A 22788-nucleotide genomic window follows, 5' to 3' on the forward strand; every position below is an offset into this window, starting at 1 on the left:
AACCCGCTCACACCAATTTAGGATTTGATCCGTAATCCCTCCGAACCCCGGAATATTTTATTTTTCGCAATCCATAATCCGTCATCTCCGTGACTGGTTTGTTCTTTTTTACGATAGATTTCATGTTGATTAAAAAGTGGCACCGAGTTTATTCAACCGTAAATCCTAAAGTCATTAACAGATTATTAAGGAAGAGTTCTTCATTAATTTTCACTAACACAGACTAGAAGAGATGTTTATCATGTCAGAACGGATTAATAAATATTTTTCCTCTACAAAATTACATTTATTAACTATAAATGTTTTCCCCCTATTTGTTCCACAAAAAGGATTTGAAATACATTAAATTTTATGGTTAAATTTGCATTCATAAATACATATTTATAATATCTATACATTTATACCCAAAATATGATGAAAAAATATAATAACTTTTCACGTTCTAAATAAATAATAATAAACAAATAAAATTAAAATATGAATTACTTCTGCGGTTGCATTCATTTGAAAATACATTTTTTAAGTCAAATTCAGGATTGAAATCAGGATACTAAATTATCCCCTGGCTAAAGACATGCCTAAAAGATTTATAAAGTTATTCTAATAAAATGGAATCGAAAAAAGAAGAAAGGAAACCTTCATTTAAGAAAAGAGACAAACGACGCCCACGTGTGGAAGTGGCCCCTCGTGCGCATTTGGAGTTGAGGGCAGGCGATCGTTGCCAGCAGTCTGTCCTGCAGCGCCGTTCCCGACTTTTTGGTGGTGTCCACAATTTTCTTGCAAAATATCAATTTTTGTTTTTGTAATACTTGTAGCTGCCACCACCGTTGATGCAAATTTGATCGTTACGTGACCAAAAGGACGTCCATTCGATACTACTGATCTCTTGAACTTGTTCGGTCGAAAATGTCTCATTCAACTGGATTTGTGAGTTGAAAACTGCCTGTGAAAGGTATGTTGTCTTTTCATTGTTTGTCTTAACACAGAATGTTGTTGTTTGTTGATAGATAAAGCTTTACAACTGTGTGAAAATTGACACTTATATACGTGACCCCCCCTTAAAAAAAGGAAATTAACGATTTGAAGTTGTCGCTTTAATTCGTACTCGTCACTAGTAGCCTGATATTTTCAAGTTCTGTGAACAAAATAAAACAGGCATTCATGAAGAATTACTAAAGTTTTGTCAGTTTATTATTGCTTCTGGATATTTTGTTAGACTGTTTAGCACAAAATGTTCTATTTTTCTGCAGTCAAAACTGACTGTTCATCTATATTCGGGCGAAACCTGCTGGCGCGGTGCCGATTCGTGCGTAAGACTAGTAATCCGGAAAAAGCGGTTACTATTCTTAAATGCACAACAGTCTGAATTCATGGGAAATGTTTTTGTGATTCAAAGAGCTAGTAGTCCGAGCTGGTTTTTCACTCGACCGTCTCAGGTAGGAGTGCTGCAGCTCCACCTGAGCAGGCTTCACTGTGCGCTTTGTTCCAGGCGTCACTGCTTTGCATCATCAGACCAGCTCGCAGGAGTCGGCGCCTTTCTCTCTCCTATGAAAATTCTGCGCGGCGTGCTCCAAATTGCTTTGGCAAACGCACAGAGCTTGGCGCCCCCCTCATTGTGTGCCGCTGCTCCCAGAACCAGGGTGAGCTGGCACTTCTAAAAGTTGGACCTCTGCCGCCAACTACGTGATCGCTGCTGTGAACGCGCAGACGCTCTACGTGCCTCTCTGTGCGCGCTGTAATCACACGCTCTGGCGAATTTAGAGGAGAGTCAGCTACGACGCATCATGCAAATTTATGTTTTCCTCCATTGCAAAGAAAGATAATTAATCCTACTACAATTAGCCTTTTTACGCACAGCATAGACACACCTCTCTGAAACGGAATGTAATGCATGCAATACACACGCACTTAGATAAACATTTCCTTCTTATCACCCGCATGAAGCTAAACACACTTCCTGTTTCTAAAATGCTGTACTGATATCTCAATAGAGACCCAATTAAATGTTTGTTTTTTCTTTCAGGAAAGTTTTCCTTAATGTAGTGACTGCACCTCCGTGTAAAAATGTGCTCTCTGAGGTCGACAGGCCAGGCAGAACTGTTCAATTCTCATTTGCATGTCTCCTTCCAGTTTTTCATGCATCGTTCAAGTGACAGATGATCCCCTGAGTTCAAGAGCCCATCTCATTGAAGGGTTTCGTGAGATATATTTACCCAACAATACAATGGCTTCCAACATAATTGTAAGTACCCTATAAATGCAGGAATTTAACTTTGTGTAAATAGTTAAAGTTGTTGCAACAAAAAGCAAATCAGTTGTTTGATAAGAACACGGTGGAGTGAGCTGAGGATTGAAAAAAAGGACTAAAGTTGCTATGGTTTGACAGCAACAAGGTTCATTACAGCAGTGGCTGATGGATAGCTGTTCTAAAACTCATATGTGAGATTACTTGTTCAATTTTCACATTCACATTGCATTCTTTGCTCCATTTCAATTAGTTTCACAGTTCTTGGTTATCTGAAACCTTGTGGAGTTAGATAAATACCACTGACGCAATAAACAAGACTTCCGCTGTGATGGGGCGGGGGCGGCAGTGGGGGCCAGGGCAGCCTTGGTGCAGCGGTAGGGCGGTCGACCCATGATCATATTATTGCAGGTTCGATTCCCGCCTTGCACGCCCATGAGTCAATGTGTCCTTGCTGTGTCAAAGACGCTGAACCCCACCTTGCCTCTGGTAGGAGGTTGGCACCAGTGTTCAGCAGCAGAGCCGTCACCAGTGTGTAAATGTGTGTGACTGGGTGAATGGGTCTGTGACTGTAAAGCGCTTTGGGCCTTGTATATAAGTATACGCCATTTACCATGTTCAAGCATTGGGAAAGAAGAAGTTACAAACACCCGTCAAAGCATAACATTAAATGTATTTTGTTTTTTAATTAAACATGCAGGTTTAAATATAAGGAAACACTACTACTTCAATTCATAACATTTGAAATAATGCGTTAACATAAAAATGATTGAATTGGGTGGCAAGAAAGTCTCAGTTCTGTGTAAAATTTCACAAGACCCAATCAATTGGATGATCCCAGACTGATGACAAGACCTGCCACCAAAATATGATTACTACTTCTTCCTCTTGTACAGTCTTGTTGTATCAGACGTGCTCCATACTAAATAAACTGTCAGGATTGGCCCAGTTTGGACAAGGCTGAATTGAATTTCCTTTTAGGAGTGCCATATGTTGTCTTCCAGAGTAAATGGAACATGATCTTTTTTATAGTTGAGTCAAAACAGAGCTCTTGTACAAATTAGTTTAATTTAATTGAAAGGAGGTTGTAATGTAGTCCAGTATAGTTTTTATTGAGGTTTCTTTGATTTACAAGGGGTAAAACCCAACTGAACTGAGTGATGTTGTGCACAGGTGGAACAACAGTTCTCACACAAATTCACTGTGACAGTGGTCCGAGCTGAGAACGTCACCAAAGGAGCGCTGGGTGATCTGTGTAAGTTTTAGCTCAAATATTTGGTGTAATTGTGTGGAATACTATGCATGCATTTTTTGGACTAAAAACATTTAAAACCATGCAAAAAAAGAGGGAGAAAAATCAGCATGTGTTCTGTTTGTATATAGTGGATACCCCAGATCCATATGTGGAGCTGTTCATCCCAACAGCCCCGGAAAGCAGGAAAAGGACCAAGCATATCGACAATGACATCAATCCAAAGTGGAATGAGACATTTCATTTCATTTTGGATCCCAACCAGCAAAATGTCTTGGAGGTAAGACATGCATTTTACAATCCAATCTGATCCAGTACATTAATGCAGGTGGTAATGCAATCTTGCATAAATCCATATAAGCAGTCTTCTTGTTTTCAAACTGTTACTTAGCACCATTTTTGACCAATATTGAGCAATATGCCTGTATCATTAGTGGAAAGTAGGAGCAGAATGACACATGTTGTTTATAGAGTCATGCAAGGAAAAGCTAAAACAAAGCACACCTATTTTAACTTGAAGAAAGAATTAATGACTGTTCAAAACATTAGTCCTTTAATGCTATGCCATATGTATTGTGTTGCTGGAAAACTTTATGATACCAAAAAGAGCTGATGTTTTCTTTTATCAGTTAACATTAATGGATGCAAATTACGTGATGGATGAGACCCTCGGGACAGCGTCCTTTGACATCTCAAAGTTTGAAGTGGGCCAGACAAAGATGGAAACGTTCCTTATTGGCAAAGTAAGGCAGAATTTGTGTAATCAGCACCCAGTAAAGTTGTTACGAAAGAAAGTGTCAATAAAATTTGTAGTAACCGGCTTTTAATTCCTGCAAAGCTCCCCGTCACAGCTTTAAGGAATTAGAGAAAGATGGTTTACAAGTAAATGAACATCTGACACCTTCATATCCAATTCCTCTTAAAGGCCCACTCCCATTAAAATGGGGTTGTTGGTGTTTTTAACATGTTCTTGTGGTATTTTTCCAATAATGGAGAACATAAATAAAGAAAATTCAGCTTAAAATGTCATTTTTGAGTATTTCTTTATTCAAACCATTGTGAATGAGGAGCAGAAGAAAATTGCCATTGGTAAAAGCTTGTAGGTATGACATAGAAGCTCCCTGCTTTGTTCTGTTCGGATGCATTCACTTGTAGACGAGTAGATCCGTCTTTGTTTTCCTCATCTGAGCTGGCATCTGGATCAAAACTGTACTGCTAGATAGTTACGATATTTCTTGCCAAATTTGTTGCACCGGCAATGTTAAGTCGGGGTTGTGAGCTAACAGGAGAGACTGTAAACAGATTTATGACGGGAACGGGCGGCTTACTCCTCTCCAATAGTCCCTCCCACGATTCAGAGGCAAATTTCTAATTCCTCCTGCTGCTCTGCAGAAACTGTGTCCTAGAAAACAACACAGTTTTTTTTAAATTATGGCTAAAAAAACAAATAACCACAATTAAAAGACCACTGGGAACGCTTTTAAATAAAATCAAAAAGTGATCGGAGTGGGACTTTAAAATGTTGAATTTGAAAAAAAAATTTTTTGTAATAGAGTTTCTTAATTATTTTAATGTTGGGAAAAAAGGTAACTCTGGCAAGATTGACAAATAATTTTTATGTCTCTTTCATTCAAAGGCAACCAAAGTATACCTTAACCTGTCACTGGAGATCTGGTATGTGCTATCTCAACTTGACATAGTTTCATTCTTATTCAATAACTGCCAGTTCCATTTCCTGTTTGCTTTTGAAAGCCCCTGTAGGAAAGGCACTGCAGATTTTGCTCAAATGTGGCAGATTTAGAGAAGTAACTACTGAAGTGTTAGTTAAGCATAGCCTACCACAGATTCAATGTCAAGACAGTACTTGAGGATTCTAATATGCATTTGAAAGACAGTTTCCTTTCTGTTAACACATATCAAAAGGAGATTCTGGAAAAGCTTGTAATGTTCGTTATTACAAGTAGGTGAGATATAGGCTTAACATATCTCGTTTTGACAGTTTCTCTGTGGATGCGTATTTTCCAGAAGCCCTTTTAAAAGCAGATATAAAACTGATATAAAACTTGGCATCAGTGCTGCAGCCTGAGAAATTGCATTTTAACACAGTTTGTGTGTCTGAGGCTTATCAAAAACAGAATTTCTTTCTTTTGTATCTGCAGTACGAACCTGGATTTAAGGTTCAGCCATGCTCTCTGTGATAAAGAGAAGGAGTTCAGACAAACCCGTAGAGAAAGAGTGATGCTAGGCATCAAAAAGCTGCTAGACATGGAGAAGCCCCGCTTCCTTCCCAGTTCCCCAGAAGAGGTGAGCACGCAGACACACGCACACACGCACGCACGCACGCATGCACGCACACACTTGTTGGGAATGAACTTGTATATGATCAATAGTTTAGTCATCAAAACACTCTGTGTCAAAGCTCCAACACTCTGTGTCTTGATGTAAACTTTGTCTAACTTTGTAGATATTTAGACTGATCATGGTGACATAGAGATTATCACTCTTACCTCACAGTGAGAAGACCCTTGTTCAAATACCAGTTAGGCCATTCTGTGTGGTGTTTGCATGTTCTCCTTGTGCATGCCTGTGTTTATTCTGGCCTCCTTGCAAAATATATGGCTGCTGAACACTTGTTGAAAGTTAAACCATCTGGAATTTTGACCAATCAGGGATTCAGATTTGGTAGTGACACATGGACGGTATTCCTCTATTTCTACTGTTTAGGCTACGAGTAAACAGTAGCAAAAGAAAAATAAGAAAAAGCCTCTCCCTGTGTGTGTCCAGTGGGAACACCATTAGCCAAATCAAGAATTTACATTTAGCGTGTTCAATACATTCTTGAATGGCCGTCACATGTTTGGTGTGTCCGTAGCTTGAGTGTGTGGCCCTGCAATAGACTGGCAACCTGTCCAGGTTGAACCCAGCCTTCGCCCAAAAGTAGCTGGGTTGGTTCCAGCAACCCAATGACCCTCAAAGGGATTGAGCCGGTTCTGAAAATAGATGGAGGAATTAATCAGAACTGATTTTAGAGAACCTGGAACCAAGCTCAAGCTGTGTCTCAGGCTCTCAGTATTTGACAAACACTCTCTCTTATTCTGTTAGATTTTTGTTTATGCTCACTTATAAGTATATTATCATTTAAATTTCTCTCAGAAAGTCAAATATAACAGTGAACTCTCCCTGAATGCTGAGTCAAACTCTGTTATAGTCCATGAAGTACTTCTTGTAGTTGAAATCAAAATTTTCTGTCATGGATCTGGCTGTATCTTGGTTTTTCCTTCCTAAAAGATGGTGTTCTGTTTTTGTAACTTGAACCTCACAAAGATATTTGACATTTAATACAACTGGTAAAAAAAACAAAACAGAGGTGACCGGTCTTTGCAGGCAATAACCCCCAGACTCTGGAATGCCCACCCTCTGTCCCTTCGTGTGGCTGTCTCTGTCGATTCTTTTAAAAGTCAACTGACACTGACACTTTTATTTAAAAATGCTTTTAGCTGACTGGTTTCATTGTTATTTCTAATCTATGTTTATTTTCTTCTATTTAGTTTTGTTTTACATAATATTTAATTGATTGTTTCTGTGTTTTTATTGTACCGTATTGTATTGTGTTTTATTGTTCAGTGCTTTGTGATATCTGGGAAAAAGCGCTTTATTAATAAAACGTACTTACTGGGAAGTCTTGGTTTGGACCCCCAACTCTTATAGGCACCGCTTTCAACTGCCACATTAAATCTGAAAATTGCATTGTGCATGTTAATGCAAGCTGCAGCTCTTCAAACCTTTGCTTTCATTTTCAGATGGAACAAAAATTCTAAACAGAAACAGCTAACAGCTTTGGGATTTGTTGTTAGACTCTCAGAGTAAAACATTTATTTGGTTTTCACGGTGTCAAAGGTTCCAAACCCCTCTCTTGTTCCCTTAGTTGAGCTGCTTTTCCCATAAGCCTGATTTTTGGTCAGACATTCTTGGGCTTTCGTAGTTTTCAGTCCAGCCCGCTCTGGATCAAATGTACTGGGAAATTGCAGAGTAGTGAGACATTCGTCTGCTGCCTACCTCTGAGAAAACCACTTCTACATCCCGTTTTGGGAGGTACATGGAAATATTCACAACTGATCAAAAGATAAGCACGTACTGCTAAGACGAAGCAGCTGTTGCGCAATAAGGAGTTATGAAATAGACAAAGTATTTGAAGACGCAAGTTAGTGAATGGCACACAGGAAGGAAAATTACTCAGACTACAAAAAGGCAGATGTGGTATTGGCTGGAGTAATCAGGTGAAATGGTGTGTTTTAGAAAATTTCTTTCTGCTGCTTAATATGTTTGTGTTTTTTTATAGGTGCCTGTAATAGCTATAGCAGGGTCAGGTGGGGGCTTCAGAGCCATGGTCGGCTTCTCGGGTGTCATGAAGGCCCTGTTCGAGTCTGGAGTTTTAGATTGTGCCACATATGTCGCCGGGCTCTCTGGATCCACTTGGTTGAGTTTTATTATCGCCCTTTTTTTCTAAAATAAAAAACGCTTTTTAATAATCCTTTATTTTCTCGATCTTTGTCACGGCAATGCATCTTTGTGACTCTCTTCTAGTGTTGCCCTTCATTGCTCTGGCAACTTTCTAATCTTTGTTTGCTGATAGTGTTCCAAGCTGTCATCAAGCAAGTACCTCCTGGCTTTTTTTCAGTCTTTCATGTTTCTTTTGACAACTATTTTCACTCTTTTATAACAGTTTCAGAATATAAACTTAAATTGTTTACCCATTTTTGTGCATTGAGATTTTAGCAACAATAAATTCAAACTTTTCTGTCCATTTCATCCCTGCAGGTACATGTCAGCTCTTTACTCCCACCCGGACTTTCCTAACAAGGGACCGAAGGACATCAACAATGAGTTAATGAACAGAGTTAGTAGTAATCCACTAAGGCTGCTGATGCCGCAGCACATCACCAACTATATACAGGCCCTTTGGACCAAAAAGGCCTCGGGGCAGCCTGTTACTTTTACCGATATATTCGGTATGCTCATCGGGGAAACACTCGTACCCTCGGTAGGAACCTCCTAATAGAAAACGTTATTGTTAAAGTTCTTACTCCAATTTGATCTCCATACATTTATTACTTCTAAAATGGACATAAGAGTTTTTTTGTTTTCTCATGCCAGAGGATGCACATCAAGCTGAGTAATATACAGCAAAGAATAAACCAGGCCCAGAATCCTCTTCCTCTCTTCACATGTCTGCACGTCAAGCCAGACGTTTCTGAACTGATGTTTGCAGGTGAGTTCTTAACTTGGGATAGTGTTCATGTCTGTTGCATACTGTAAACAGGATATGTCCTTTTCAGAACAAATTTGTGTACTCATTGAGTAGCTAAATATAGCCTAACAAGCATGGCGACATGTAAAGTCTTTGGGCCCAACAGAGGATGTGGCATGAAACTGTGTTGGTTAGGCTGATGAAGTGCAGCACTTCTTCATTTTGATGTGGCCTTAACATTTTCTCACGGCTCTTTAGTCTACCCTATCTACAAAAAAGGAAATTGTATAGATTATTGTAAATAAATTTGATGCTATCAGCACATTTACTATTAATAATAAATCCAATCCTGCTAAAAAGAATTTTTTTTAAGTTATCAATCCAGATACAACAGAATTGTATGCTTGACAAATTCTAACCTAATAGAAAATTATTCTCTTTTCTTCTTTTAAAAAGAATAATTGTATTTAAAATGAGTCCAGGAAAGGACACAGACATTCTTAAAGCTCAGGAGCAGGGATGACAGTATTATCAACTACCTGATAACACAATATCTAAAGGAACAATGAGCAGACAAATGCAAGCAAAATATATCAGTTTCAAAACTGTATATCCTCAACACAGAATTACACATTTCATTGTTTACACAAAAATTCACCAAAACTGTCATATAAGGCCTAAAGGGAGCCAAATATTTGTAAGACTTTAAAAAATGATGAGTGAAAGAACGAGACATTAAATCAAAAGGTAACAGATACATATTGTTTGAATTTTATTATAATTAGAAATTATAAACATTTGAAGAGAACCTTACATAAGATAACAGAACTGTACGTAACAATTGATTTTAGTTGCTAATGTGGGAGACAGTTTTGCGAATGAAAATGTTAATCTCTTGGAATTTTCACACACCGCTGCTTTACTTAGCACAAAGGGCACCCAGTCAGGTTTTAAAAATGGAAACAGAATTCAAAAAAATGAATGGCTAAACTGGTTTGAGTTCACACAAAGGCATTATAGATGCCTTTCAAGCAACCGCAATGAACATCAGTTTCATATTACAGCTTCCTCCCTGGTTACCACATACATCACTCTGTAGTTGCAATCATTTGTCAACGACTTCCAACCATGAACATGCCACCATGCATAGATTTTGACAAATCTAAAATTCTATGCATTCAAAAAGATGCGAAATGGTTTAAAAATTATGTTCTGGATTAACTGTTTTTCATGCAAGGCATAAGAGTCTGTTTGGGTGTAATGTAAAAACTCCACCATAGCAGCTCTGACATGATTTATACTTTTATGTCGTTAAAACATTAGACTCACTTCTTAAAAATAACACACCAAAAATAAATTTTAGAGGAACACCTTCTAAGAGTTTAAACTCGAAATATATAAAATTATTAACAAAAAAAAATGGAATATATGTGCTGTGTGCATTTGTGCTCATTAGATTATCACACAGCTTGCAAACCTGTCTCCCAAAAGATCTCCTGATAAACCTTCAACTAATGGTTGTTTCATCAATGCTTTATGAATATAATATTAATACATTCTTGAAATTTCCAATTTTAGATTGGGTCGAGTTCAGTCCGTATGAAATTGGGATGGCAAAATATGGCACCTTCATGACGCCCGACTTGTTTGGAAGCAAGTTCTTCATGGGAACTGTGGTGAAGAAGTATGAAGAGAACCCTCTGCATTTTCTGATGGGTACAAATGAGTTTTTTTCCATTATTTTTTTCTATTATTATTATTATTAACAAGCACCACGCTGACAGACGTGTCTCTTTGGTGAACCAGGTGTTTGGGGAAGCGCCTTCTCCATTCTGTTCAACAGAGTGCTGGGAGTCAAGGACACAGGTGGAAGTGGTGGCAGCACCATGGAGGAGGAGTTAGGTAACCATTCAGTGACTTTTACCCCACTGACTTGCATTATTTTTCCATGAAAAACTGTGGTCATGTTTTATTTTTAGCTCTTCCGTTGCAGCCTCTATTTAATTAATACACACAGATGGTGCAAACAGAAGACTGCTTGGATGTCAGAGTTAGACTTAAGAGTTATGTTCAGGTGCTCACACAAATCGTTTTCATGCAGTCCTTTGTGTGAAGCTGTAGTTTTGAAGTTATGGGACCTAGTGCTATTAAAGAAACGTGGAGTCTGCCTTATTATTCATGAGTATGATATGTTTATTTAGGCTTTTCTGTTGGTAAATCTAACATCTCAAAACTTCCATGGGCTGAAAGGCTGCTGAAACAGACATGAAGCCATTCTGAGTATTGTATTTTAAAGTCTTGTCTGGCTTTTTGTCTTTTGCTAGCGTTAAATGACTCACACACGCCTTGACTAATTCTTCACACCTTCAAAGTCAGCCAACCTAAATATATCACACCGTTTACTCAATCTTTAAGATAGCATGTGTAGTGAAAACGTAACTGCTTCCTGACAACTCATCAGATGTTTGTTTTGGGTGAATACTTTTGTGTGTGGTGACCTTTTACACAATCCGATGCCATTTAGTGGTAAGATGGTTCAACAAAAGAGCAAAGAATTTCTCCTCCCAGCTGAAAGAAGGGCCAGGCTGTCGTGGGAAAAAGTTCAATTTTTCGCTTTTCTAAATTCAAGTGTCATTCAGGTGTAGTTTTGATACTTGGCATGATCGAGAACTTCTGAAATGTAAGGAAAAGATTGTCCTGGAACAAGATTAGCCACTAGAGAATATTACTTTGTAATCATATTCTGTTTTCCAGAAGAAAATTACGCTTTGACACCATAAGTGGCAACAGTGACCATATATGTAGAGGCAGGTATTTAATGCCAAACAGCTTAACAAGCTCTTAGGCGGATGGATGGATCAGATGGCTGCATGTAGGACTAGCGGATGGAAAACCAGGATTCGTTTCCAAGGGGGCGCAATGAGCTTTATCCAATGTGGGTGCTTAGGCAAGATCCTTCGTGCTACTCCTTAAATATGTAGCCACAAGGGGCCCTCTGTGTTGTTCTCCAGACCAGATAAAATACAGGGTTGTATCATCCGGCATAAAAATCTCTGCCAAACCACCTGTGTGAATCAGTGGAAGCTGATTTGCTGTGGTGACCCCTGAAGGGATATGTCGAAAGGTGAACAACTGTCAGGTAGGGAGGGCTGATGAGTGTGAAGGACCCAAAATGCAGAGACGGGAGGCACACAGTGCTAGGGCAAGGGGTTTATTCTCAAACAAAAAGCGCTGCAGAGCAGGGAAACCTAAACAAAACTCACTGTGGTAAAACATGAACACAAGGCAGAAGACGGTCAGGGAAGAGACGGTAATGGACAGGCACAAGAGGAAGGCAGAGAAAAGACTTATATGCAGACAGGACTGACAAGACACAGGTGACAACGATCAGGAGAGATTGGAACCAGGGAAGTAAAACTTAAAACCATGACATAAAAGTAAACCTTTCAAAATAAAACAGGAAACAGAACTCAAACATGACAGAAACAAGACGGAAAGCAAAAATCAATACAAAAAAACCCAAACCATGACAACAACCTTAATAAACTCTAAAAATTTATCGCTGATAAACAACATCTCTAGGTATTTTAAAGAAAATGTTTCATTTTCCCTTTTATAAAGCCAGATTTTTAGAATGTGACAACACTGATCTGAATAATCTTTACCGTAGCTAAATTATTTTCCAGCTATGAAGAAAAACATTTCACCTATGTTTTTGCTTTCATGTAGATACGCATAAAGGAAATTTTGGAACTGAAGTAGTTTGATGCGTAATTGCCCCAGTGGGTGTCATGTTGTGCTTTTTCACTCTCGCAGTGGTTGTAAATTTTTTTCTCAACAACACACCGTTTTTGACGACACTGTTAGTGAAGAGTGACATTCTATTTTACAGAGCAGATCAAACCACAGCACATAGTCGGAGAAGATAGCCTGGACAACGATGACGAGCCTCGCAAAGGTGAGCTACAATTCATTTTACTTTCATAAGTCGCTGCTTTTGGTGCAGAACAGTCTTTTTCTTTTCGGATATATAATGGAGGTTTTAAACTTGTTAAAGCAGCTGCTTTAATCAGACTATCACTCAAAGTGCAGACAAGTCTGCAGCTTAAATCTAGAGGGAACATTTCTACCTACAGAGAGGAAGAGGAAGCTGGTGTTTAAAAAGTGACATTAAATCATCTCCAAATATTTAATTATGTAACGGTTTTAAATAATTAAGTAACAGCTACCAGAACCTTTTGAGTCTTTTTATTTTATTTTAATTTTTTTTGGGTGTAACTGGATACAAAAGAAAGCAGAAAAGTTCTGGATCATCTGTTGTTTTGATTTGCCTCTATAGTCACGAGGCATTTCTTCTGACATTTGATCGGTTCTGCACATCAGTTATTCATTCCACCCTAATGAATAATTATCTCGGGGATGCTAGATGCAAACTTAGCTTTCAACTTTTCACACAGCATTTCAACAGAGACAGACAAGTCTTTAATGGTTCCCATGACCTTTTATCATCCTTTGTCTGTTCTGTTTAAGACACACTGGTGTTATCATTCTTTGGTCCATCATCTCTTAAGATAAGGGTCCCAGACTGACGTCCTGAGATTTCCTTTCTTTATTCAATACAAATCAATCGTACTATTTTCCAGTTATGACTCAGAGCCAGCAAGGCTGGCTGGAGCCATAACACTACCACCACAATGCTCTGTTTGTGTGTAGTTTGGCTTTATGCAAAGCTAAACAGGTCTATATGCTTTTACCTCTAAACGCAGAATGCACTGGCAGAAATATCAGTCAAATTCCATTCTGGGACCTGTTTTATTTGGATTTATCTGGCTCGTTATTGATGACTTTGCAGATGTACTCGTCTCTGCAAGTCTCTGTCCTGGTTTTGCTAAAGTGTCAGAAAGATGTGCAGGCACGGTTACAACTGTAAAATACGCAGTTGGAGTTATCTTAGATCATAATTTCCAGTTGGATAAACAGATAAGCTCAGTCAATAATAGTAGGTTTTATCATTTGAGACTTCTTGGCCAATAAATAGACTACCTGTACTTTTCTCTGGGAGTGGAAGCGAGTGATTTGTGCTTTTATCATCTGTGCTATTGACGACATGCTGTTTCGTCTGCAAGTGAAGCAGAAGCACCTTGTCTTTTAGAAAACAAACAAACAGTGTCTTCACATTACATCCAATGAATTCCTGTTTATTTCTGGCATGGCACCAGCCTACATTTCTTTATTAATACAGGTCCAAAACTCTCAAGATCATTGAAGTCAGCCTGTTGTTCCTCAGGCAATATTCAAAAGTAGGGGACTCAAAACTTGCTTTAACAGAAGAGAGAGAAACAGAATATACTGTACATGCTGTACAATATACTTTTGGGTTGTTTTTCGTGAGGAATTAACATAAGAATACACTTAAGAGCTCAAAAAGTTGATTTTGAATGATATAGGCTCTTTCATATATTTACATTTTTGACAGTTATTAACTTTTATTATTCTGGAGTGTGATTCTGTTTTGTTTTATAGATTTCATTATTTTACGGTTTTTGGCTTTTACAGCTTTTTGGTTTACAAAGGTTGTTTTTAATTGCAATATATAAAGAAACTGATTGATTATTTGACCTAATAAAGAAATTCCAGAATATAAAAAAATTATTTTTAATGTCCATTGCTGTAAGATATAAATTGTAAAAGTTTTCCCTAGAACAATAAACTGTAAATAACATAAATGGAAAATAAAGATGAATCATGTAATTAAATGTATTGAATAATCTCATCCATTTTATTAAATTCCTTGTAAAAATTTGACAAGTCTTTCTTTGTGTGTGTTCAGGTGGAACGGAAAACCAGGAGGCAGAGGAGGAGTATAGCCGCACTGCTCAGGCCAGTTGGGTTCACAGGACGTTCACGTCCTTCTTCAGTGAGTCCGTTCTCTTCAACACTAGGGAGGGACGAGCTGGAAAGGTAAGTCTTACAACTGCACATAAATCAGTCTATATTCTAACTTTAAGCTGCAAATGTCACTATTAGAAAACCCTCTCCTGCAGGTGCATAATTTCATGCTGGGCCTGAATCTGAACACAAGCGTACCCTTTTCTCCTGTCACTGGGGTAATGCCCTCTTCAGTACCTGAGGAGGAGGTGGATGCTGTAACAGGCAAGATGAATAAATGATTTGCCCCTCTGTCCATTGTTTTTTGCAAAAGTTTCAATAAAATTAAATGATAATTTGGTTCATTTTTTATGATATTGAGCTACTCAGAATCACTTAAAATTCATTGTAGTATTTCCCTTTTCTCTTTGCATTTGTATGTAACTAAAGAAACCATAAATATCCTCTGCAATGTTTTGGCCTGGAACTATTAAAAATAACAACTAACAATATTTTGCCAAATTTAAGTCAATAAATTATTTTTTTAAGATACTTTTTTACTTTCTGTTTTATTGTGAGCTGCATTCCACTGATCAGGATGGTATCTTCAGTCTTTTTGTCTTACATGACCGACATATTACTGTTGTAATGAGTAGCAGGGGAATAAGTTACATTTCTTTGAAACTATAGACTTAAGTTTCAACCTGTGAAGTTGGCTGAAATAGCTTTTACTAGTGATTGGTTGTGTTTAGTAAAAAAAAAAAAGAAGAAAATTCCCATCCGTACATCATTCCAGTTGTGGGAAAGTGTAATGGTTTGTTTTATTACATACCTACATAAATATGTCATAGTTTCACTTCAGAATTTGAAAATGTTGTCTCATAGTATTTAGAAAGTCTCACTTCACCCACACACATTCACACACCGATGGCGGCTCTGCTGCCTAATATACTGCCGTCAACCCATAACCACCAGCAGCATTTTGGGGTTCAGTGTTTTCAACACATGTGTGGGCAAGATGGGAACCATTGCCATAATGAGCTTAGTAGATGTGAATGTTAGTGTAATTTCACCAATACTGAACCCAAATATTTGTATTTTTGTGTCCTTTTTTCAGATCCGGATGAATTTGATCGCATTTATGAGCCTCTTGATGTGAAAAGTAAGAAAATCCATATTGTGGACAGCGGCCTAACATACAACCTCCCGTACCCTCTCATCCTGCGGCCGCAGCGTGGTGTTGACCTCATCATCTCTTTTGACTTTTCTGCACGACCAAGTGACTCTAGCCCCCCATTTAAGGTTCAATCCAAACTGTTTTTATCATACGAAATAATGATAAAAAATTTTGAAAGAAATCGCAACGTTTTTTACTTTTCTGTTTTTTGTTCTACAGGAGCTGCTGTTGGCAGAAAAGTGGGCCAGAATGAACAAGCTTCCATTCCCTAAGATTGACCCCAAAGTGTTTGACCGTGAGGGCCTGAAGGAGTGCTACGTCTTCAAACCAAGGAAGGGTGAAAAGAACTGTCCCACCGTCATCCACTTTGTCCTGGTCAACATCAACTTCAGGACGTTCAAAGCACCCGGTAAGTGTGTGTGCTCTATTTGGGAAAAGGTGTTTCCTGAGTCTCCATGGGGAAAAAAATGCAAAGGTTACATCATTATTAGAATCTCTTACCTAAAGTTATGCGTCAAACACAGTAATGATTAGTCAGCAGTGGATGGTGTTTTCTATTTTTCTTTCAGCTTCATATGAGCTTCTGGAATTATAAGCATCTTCTCAAGGTCACTGAGTTTTTGTGGGAAATGACGTGTCAGTTGAGAGTGGGCTGTGGTCAGTTTTATGACCCTCTCGAGTAAAATCTCGTTCCTGCAGAAATAGCGTGTCGGTCTTGGAATCTTCACTAGTGGGAGAGCTTGGTTAATAAACCTGCTATACATCAACAGCCATTCTGTGACTCACTCTCCACTACATGGTCTATAGGGCATCTGTCCAAACACTTCTGCTGTGTGCTTATGGAAGCTACATCACCCCAAAAACATCTGAAGGGAAAGAGCACTTTCAGTAATTGCTTGCAGCTGTATTTTTTTTAAACTGCTGCTTCTTCCTGTGACTGGGGCTTCATGTTTTTTCTATTAATGTGCAAAGAAATCAAAAGGTAGCTGAGTTTTTGGGGAGCAATAAACCTTTTTCATCGATTATAATTGACTAAAAATCTTCAGAGAAAGTATGAAACTGTTTTGGGGTTATAGAATGTGAAGGAATAGGTGAGCTGAAATGGTGAAATTTAAAAAAACATATGTTTTCTGTTCTGTGTTCTGCATGCAGGAGTTCCCAGAGAAACTGAGATGGAGAAGGAACTGGCAGACTTTGACATTTTTGACGACCCTGAGACGCCGTACTCCACTTTTAATTTTCAGTACACCAACAAGGCATTCACACAACTCCATGACTTAATGGAGTTCAACACCCTTAACAACCTTGAGGTCAGTTTGGCACTTTTGCAAGAATGGCAAAGATAAAGTTTTAGCAATCAAAGAAACAAAATATTGCACAATGGTAGCATGTCTGAAGACTGTTGCAGTGTGTAAAACTCAAGATAACAGCTGATTATATGATGATCTATCCAAACATCTTACATGGACCGACTGATTAATGCAGCTACACCTTATTTGTTCATTCAAAGCTGTCAGCAGGACAATTTGCTTTGTGCTTGTTGCATTGCACAACATTAAAAATTACAGTCCCCAAAGGACAGTCTAAGCAAGTGGATGCAGTGCTGGGGGTGTGTCACCATGTGAGGTCATCCTAGAGTTTAGTTTATGAGTCAAAAAAAAAAAAAAAGTTTCGTTTATGAGTCACTTCCTTTTTAAGTGAATCCTCAGACATAATATAAAATACCTGTAAAAGAATAGTTTGTAGGTGTGAGCTCATAAAAAACGTGCTTCAAATGAAGACATTGTATATCTGTCAATTCATTTTTTTCTTATGCAGGTTATTTTGATGTTTTTATGACCTGCTAAGAAAACCAGTAGTTGCGAAATTCCCTGTAGCAGCCGACTCAACAAAAAAATTGAAGAACTTAAAATTGCCGGAAGGCACTCCTACTTGTGTCAATCTATTTGAACCCATGTTGAGGCAAATTCATGCAGTGTTAAAAATTTGACATGTAAACACAAAAAAACACATTACAGTGGAAAGTTTTGACAGACTGCAATTTGAAAAATGCAAGTCACTTAGGGTGTATTCAGACTGAACACATTTGGTTTGGTTAAAATAAACAGAGTTTGTTTCCCCCGATAATCCAGAACAAATTTTCAGTCTGAATACACCCAAGTCGATCCTTGTCTGGGACCAGGAACCGCTCTCTGATGAAGCCATGGATGAGCTTCAGACAAATGCAAAGCAGGGTCCAACTGTTTACTCATTAGAACGTTTATTTTAACACTGGTGAAAATACTTCTCACATGCTTTTCTGTGTCTCATTATGCGGCATGTGCCCAGCCCTGCTGTGACGTTATCCTAAAAGCTACCTTGTAGTTCCTTAACCAAATTCTCTTTAAAATTACGCCATAACACAGACCAAACTCACAGTTCAGGACTCGATTTGGACCAAATTAAGTGGACTCAGACTGGACCAAATTATTTTCCCAGTCCGAATGCACCCTCAGTCGCACAGAAACTTTACTGATATATTAAGCAAAATGGAATAAATGGCTAATAAACAAGAATTTGACTGCCTGAACTAAAAAACTGGGAATAAAAAATAAAAAAAGTAACAAACAAGGACTGGGCTGAGATCAAATGAAAACCATAAACTTTTACTGACTGAGTAAGTAATTGAGGCTGCTGTGATAAATCATGCAAAGCTTGGCTGAACAATTAACAGGAATAAAACACCCTGCCTTCGCCCACAAGTGGCCAGGATAGGCTCCGGCAGCCACGTGACCCCGAAAGGGAATAAACGGTAGAAGATGAATGAATGACAATATAAAACACTAAGAACCAGAAACAAAACACAACTACAAAAACAAAACATTAATCTAAATTGACTGTAACAGTTGATCTTTTAAATTGGCTGTTCAGCTGTCAAAGGTTTTGTCTTTAGTTTAAATATACCTTATTTAAATTATTATTTCCAAAGAGAAGTGCAATAGTTTTAGTTCATCAAAAGAGAAAGTCATTCGGTAACTGCAAAGTCATTTTTACAAATTGCAAATGCAGGAAAGAAGGTCACTTGTGGCTTCAGTGTTGCATCAGACCTAAAGACTGACAGAAATTGTGCACGTTATGTTGCACATTTTGCAATAATACTCTTTCCAAACTCAGTTTTATTAGAGGTAGTGTTCATTTTATGGCTACCGTGGATGCATAATTTTTACTTTTTAAGAATGTCATGGTGTTGCACCACAGTGTTGTGTTGTACCAACTAGCTGGTGCCCCCCCTATTATCTATGTGTCCTATAACAGTATGAGAAAAGTTCCTGAATGAGTTTCGGTCATATAGAAATGCACCAAATTAAAACAAGATCATCAAGGGTTAGGCAGAGTCAGCAAGCTTTCATTTTTCCCTGTATACTAATTTACCGTAGTTGTAAATATTTGGCATCATCAAGTTATTCATCTACAGAACATTAAAGATTTGATCTATAAATGTTGTATAAAATGTGCTGTCAAGTTGTCTTGGCTTTGCTTTTGCATTTGTCACTCTTGGTGTGGAATAATATTCCAAATGTTATCCTGTTTAAAGTGTGCTTAAGGTTGTGAACTGATGGTTAAAAATAACATTCAGTTTCATAAATTATAAGAGAATTCGGAGGTCCTCAAAGTGCAAAGATTTAACATGTTAATGGCTGTTGTTGCAAATATATAAATTTAGCATCTACTTAAAAGAAAAAATATAAGTACATTTTTTCTTCATAGCTGGAACTAAATTCAGGTGCTAAGGGGCCAATCATCATACTACCACCACCATGTATGACTATTCTGGGGTCAGAAAAAGGCTTCCACCCCAATTGTAGCACGTTACACACTCTCTCTGTCCAGTTTCTTCTTCTTCTAGTTAAATGAGAGGCACTCATTTGTCTTTATAAATGTATATATTTTTAAATTTGACTTGACTACCTAGTTGTTTTTGTACTCTTTGAGTCATTTCAGTTATTCAACCACTCCTGGACACCCTTCCAGTCCCAAAACTTTAAAACTGACCTGAAAACCCTTCAAGGCATGTCAGTGTTATTTCAGTGTTTTTGTTTTTCACATTTTCTGAATTTCTTTAGACGACAGCACCATAAGGTGCTTTTGGAGATCTTTTTGTATACCTTTGCGGTTGACTTTGCTGCCAGGTCTGAGTCAATAAGTGGCACAGAGGACTGCCTTATGTGGGTCCCCTGGATGTTAAATCCTGCTTTTGTAAAAAATGTGTGGCATTCAAAATGTGTTGCAGAGAACAAGCAGGTTTGAACCCTTTTTAAAAAAAAAAAAAACGTTATCCTGAATTTTCTTTGTTATATTAAAACTTGAAACATATTAAAGGGACAAATCTGAAATCAGGTATATTTTTCTTTACTCCGCTGCCTTCTTCAGGTAATGTCTGCATAGTTGAGTTTATTGTTTAATATCAAGTTTTCATTTTATTTTCAGGGTTTAACATAATTTCACATTCACGCAGTGTTAACTCAATTTGAATTTCTTTTACCTTTTTTCTCTACAGGTCATCAAAGAAGCCATCAAAGATTGCATTGTGTCCCGGAAAGAAAACCCTGCAAGCCTCTCACATCCCTTTTCTCTTAAAGAGATTCCTAAAAAGAAGTTTCCTAAAAGAAGCACAGCCTTCGAATCATCTTGAGAATGAAAAACATTAACTTTGAGCTAAGACTTGAAATGAGAAAGAATTTTGTCATATCATCTATATCTTTATTTGTTTGTTCATTGGCAAGATGCTGTTTCCTTGTATATTTTAATTTATGATTTTATTCAAATCTAGATTTTACATAATAATCCAACATTTGAACTTCAGTATAAGAGAGTTACAGTCAGAAAAACATAAGATTGCATTTTGTTTTTACATTTTCATCTGGTTTCAGATGTGCAGGTGTGACTGCTAAAAAAAACTTTACATACTGCAAAAACTTAATGCTGATTTTCCTGCTGTATTACACTTTGATTAATAGGCTACTTAATAGACGTGTGTGGACTGGACCCTTATCTCTGCTATCACAAATGGCTAAATGTTTATTTCTGTTGTTTTCATAAATTCATAGATAGCACAAAACCGCAGTTACTTTCCTTTTTTGCTGCTGCAGAAAAAAAATATTCACTGTATTCAATCTGCAGAATACATACAAATGCTTTACTGCACTTCAGGATGGGGCATTTGCATGTATCTGCAGTAAATGTTGGTTTTAGGTCAGTGAGTTCACTGTGACATTTCTTTTTCTGTTCCTGCATGCCAATATTATGTGGAACTGTGCAGCATGCAAATAACTTGTTTTATGTGTTGTTGCTTTTATTATAATTATTTACCAGAACACAATATATACATAATTATGTATTCAAGTTCAGAAACATTGACATAGATCACGCAATGTTTGGTGTAAAGGCATCGTCTAAACACAGCAACTGCACCGCCTCTTATACCTCAATGATCTTTGCGTTGTTTGCCCACCCACATGCAGGAAGCACTCCCTTTGGGGAGTGTCTTGCTAATAAATCCACCATGTTGGAAAAACAAAAGTCAATACCATAGCAACTGCCTTATCTATTCTGCTTCCTCTTGCAGCAGGATAAAGATGACTGATGGTTCAGTGTGCCACAATGACACAATTTACTACTTTTTGTGTCCAAACCCCATCTTAGACTCTGAAACCAGGGTGGTTTTACATGGAACAACTAAGTTGAGTGGCCCTTGACAACATTCGGTGGAATTTTACACACTACACCTACACCTAAAGCGGTAAAAGTCAGGAATTTGACACACTACGCCTACACCTGTAGGGGCCTGCGGACTGCACACACACACACAGAGGTGGAATTTGGCACCGATTCGCTTGCGTATGCTCTATACTCAAATTTCATCTCCTAGTTTTGAAACCTGCTGCAGGGATTCATATTTAGAAAGTCTTTCGTTTTTTGTTAAAAAATTTCTCTTTCCTTTTTTAGAGTGAGGACATTTTTTATCCTCAATTGTATGTTTTTCAAAGAAATCGTGTGGCGGGTTTGGTAAATTGTTCTTCCCTCGGGTGAATCAAAGTTACCCGAGGAGTTGAAGAGCTTTGACGTGTCTGGATATGCAAGCGATTAAAAAGCAAATTATGTACAAGAGTTATCCAAAAACCGTAATTTTAAAGTCATGATAGTAAAAGCAGGTTAATGGATTCATGTATTTTGCTGCCTTTGCACTAGCTCAATTTAATCGTTTTTCAGAACATTCTTTTTTGTTTAAACTCTTGAGGTTATCATCAAGAAAACAGTGCCGTTCACACTGTTAATATGCACTGCTGGCTTTTGTGTAGATATTCATTTATTTTAACAAAATTGTAATTCTGATAATAGATCATAGAGTTTTATAGCAACAAAACAAGCATTGGTAATTTTGTATTGTCAACTTTTGTGGGTTACTATGTTACACTTTAACTTGTCATTTTGCATTTTACTGAGAAAACAAGACATGTAGGGGCATTTTATGTCATCTATGATCTTTGACACTGTTTACGTATAACAAGATAGAAGGTCAGTTCATAGGATTTGAAAGGTTCGCATAAATACTTGTGCGATTTTCGCCGTGTCATGACTGGCAATGTTATGAGGTAAATGTGTATGTTAAAATAAAAAAAGGAGACATTTAACTGGTTGAGTAATGTTTTCTGTTTAAACACTTGATACCCGTGCGACTATTGCTGAAATAACGCAGCAGCTGGGGTGTTACTATCTCATGTATCTGCTTCCTTTTCTTCTGTTTCCTTTATGTTTTAGGATTAACCTTAAGTTTGTTACTCCAGCAAGAAAAAAATGTTTTGACCCTTAAAACAAATCTAATTTCACAGTAGATAAAATTTATGGTGGAAGAATTGAAGGTTACTATTGTAACCCTTGTGCTATCTTAGATGACCCCACCCTTACTTTGACGTGTTCTCCCTACCATGACAAAGGTGGATAAAGGTGGATAAAGGTGG

General features: G+C 37.8%; 1 protein-coding gene across 2 annotated transcripts; it reads left to right on the forward strand.

Moving 5' to 3' along the window:
* The first annotated feature begins 679 nt into the window (after positions 1 to 679).
* On the forward strand, positions 680 to 22461 carry pla2g4a (phospholipase A2 group IVA). Of its 2 annotated transcripts, none has more exons than XM_004068009.4 (19): positions 680 to 952; positions 2131 to 2242; positions 3419 to 3500; positions 3629 to 3777; positions 4127 to 4240; positions 5134 to 5171; positions 5657 to 5801; positions 7837 to 7973; positions 8316 to 8538; positions 8652 to 8766; positions 10324 to 10461; positions 10552 to 10647; positions 12638 to 12703; positions 14576 to 14706; positions 14790 to 14898; positions 15731 to 15915; positions 16010 to 16199; positions 16943 to 17100; positions 20328 to 20888. In XM_004068009.4, exons 2-19 carry the CDS (start codon positions 2225 to 2227, stop codon positions 20460 to 20462), a joined length of 2229 nt encoding a protein of 742 aa, XP_004068057.1. In that variant the 5' UTR covers positions 680 to 952; positions 2131 to 2224; the 3' UTR covers positions 20463 to 20888. The 2 variants fall into 2 exon arrangements, with proteins under 2 accessions (XP_004068057.1, XP_020558091.1); XM_020702432.2 differs by lacking the exon at positions 680 to 952 and adding an exon at positions 1013 to 1640 and having other exon boundaries at positions 20328 to 22461.
* The last annotated feature ends 327 nt before the right edge of the window (positions 22462 to 22788 follow it).

The sequence above is a fragment of the Oryzias latipes genome, chromosome 4 (genome assembly GCF_002234675.1).
Source record: "Oryzias latipes chromosome 4, ASM223467v1".
NCBI classification, from domain to species: Eukaryota; Metazoa; Chordata; class Actinopteri; order Beloniformes; family Adrianichthyidae; genus Oryzias; species Oryzias latipes.